The 2,200-nt window shown below is 48.0% G+C and overlaps 1 protein-coding gene across 1 annotated transcript; it reads left to right on the top strand.

Annotated features, from left to right (window-relative positions):
* Positions 1-625: 625 nt before the first annotated feature.
* LOC104383252 (HLA class II histocompatibility antigen, DQ beta 1 chain-like) lies at positions 626-1,986 on the top strand. Its single transcript, XM_086616378.1, is given in 5 exon segments — positions 626-650; positions 737-1,000; positions 1,601-1,745; positions 1,777-1,817; positions 1,820-1,986. Coding segments are annotated over 5 exon segments (642 nt in total).
* Positions 1,987-2,200: the final 214 nt, after the last annotated feature.

Below are 2,200 nucleotides of genomic sequence, written 5' to 3'. Positions count from 1 at the left end.
TGACTTGACTTGGCCTGGCTGACTTTAGGTTTTGGGACAGGATCAGCTTCATGGTGCCACTGTTGGCCCAGGTTGGTTGGTGAGTAAACGCAACGCTCAGAGATGCTCTAAACTTGCTGTACTGGGTCTAGGCTGTATTCACAACCCTCTGAGAGCATCTCTGGCTCCCAGAAAGGAGCCAGCCTAGAGATAACACCCCAAGGATGGAGCCCTGGAAGTTGCATAGCAGTATCTGAGCTGCTTTGTTGACTGTTCTGCTCTGATAGCGCTCGTTTGTAGTGTCTGCTGATGAAACCCTTATTCTGCCTCCCTCCTGAAAAGATTCTAGTGAAAGGCAGAAAATGGCCCTTTCCTGTCTGGTTACTAGTGATGTTGCCCAATTCTGGTAGAGTGGATCTGTAGTGAGGGGCTGTCCAGTCCCCTCAATGTTCAGGAACTCAAGTTTCTCCACTCAGAGCTTTGCTGAGAAGTTCCTACTTTGACCTGAGATGTGGTTGTTAGCTGTCTAGCTCTTCAAACTCTTTTTCTCCCTGCTACCTGAGCAACAATGGCCTCTTTGGGGATTCCTGGGTTCAAAATCTCCTGGTTTGTGGCTCTGGCAATGATGATAGGGATGAGGACCAATATGGCTCTTCATACAGACCCTCCAGGTGAGCAGAGATCCTGGATATTCAGGGACAAAGGACAGCAGCAGCAAGATGTCCATCCTGACCTTGTCCCATGTGTCTCCCCGCAGAACATTTCCTGCTGCAGCAAGAACAGGAGCGTCGCTACACTAGTGGCACCCAGCAGGTGAGGTACCTGGACAACTTCAACTGGGACCGGCAGGAGATCTGTTCCTACAACAGCGAGGTGAGATTCTCTGTGGCCCGCATAGAGCTGGGATGGGCAATTGCTGAGTATTGGAACAGGGACCAGTGGCTTAGCTACCTGTGGGCTTCAAGGGAGAAATACCACAGCTGTAACTGGAGGAGGACTCGGAGTGTGATGGACAGAAGAAGTGAGTCTTTGAAGGGGAGAAGAGAAGGGTGGCATGGGGAAACTTGGCTTCCCTAGCCTTGGACCACTCTTACCCTCCTCTGTCACCTCCCTGTTTGGCAGCCACTGAATATCAGAGGAGCTTGGGGGATGGTGGGAGGTAGGTCTGAGTTCAGTGGGGCAGAAGGAGAATGAGAACTATGGACTGGAGCAGTTAGGATTTCTATTATGAGTCTAAGACTGCAGGAAATGGCTTGCAGGAGCCCTGCAGAAATCATGGGACAGGATCCCATGCCTAACAAATGCACCTCCCCTCCTGCCAATTCCTGGAGCAATGGACACACCTGACAGGTGGAAGAAGACATGAAATGCTCCTATACTAGATGTTTCTGGTTGAAGCAGAGTGCATCTTCCATGATGGTCCTTCACTGAGGGAAGAAAGAAAGAGGATTAAAGGTGAATGTGGCTCGTAGACATGTAATACAAGGTCATGTTGTAGGCAGTGGATCTAGATGCATTGACAAATGAGTTTGGAGGAGAAATCCATATGATGTCCATAGGTCCCGTTGATTCCTGAGGAAGATTAACCAACACTCTCCATCTGTCTTTTTCTCTCTTTCAGTTAAACGCAGAGTGAAAATTTCTCCCACGCAAACGGAGCTGTGGGGCTATCCCAACTAGCTGGTTTGTTCTGTAACAAGGTTTTATTCTTCTGAAATTAAGATAAAGTGGTTTAAAACTGGGCAGGAGGATGTGGACAATGTTGTGTATGAGGACCACTTCCTAAATGGAATCTCTCCCGATGCTGGTCACTTTGGAAGTCACACCGAAGCAAGGGATGTCTATGCTTGTCAGGTGGAGCACGTCAGCCTGCCAGTGCTCATCACCGTGGCCTGGGGTAAGCGACTGGAAATGGGGAGGCCAGGCTTCATCATGGTGGGACTTGTCATCTATCAGAAGAAAAAGAAAGTTGAATTATTCATGAGCAAAGTAGAAGCCCATTTTTAATGGGACTGCAGAGAGATGTTTTAAAGCCTGTGAGGCTTCACCAGAATTTAGATTTACCATGGTAATTTTCTTGGGTTCCCAGCATTCAAGTGGGTTTTATATGATCTAATCCAATATCCGCAGAAGCCAGTGATAGGTTTTAATTTATTTTCACTGATGTTAGACTGGGCTTTCAGTGATGAGAAGCCATTTTAGGACTATCATCAGCTGCTGA

Source organism: Tauraco erythrolophus, chromosome 1, assembly GCF_009769465.1.
Source record: "Tauraco erythrolophus isolate bTauEry1 chromosome 1, bTauEry1.pri, whole genome shotgun sequence".
Classification (NCBI taxonomy): Eukaryota; Metazoa; Chordata; class Aves; order Musophagiformes; family Musophagidae; genus Tauraco; species Tauraco erythrolophus.
Note: the sequence above shows the minus strand (reverse complement) of the source record. Positions and strands in the feature narration are given on the sequence as shown.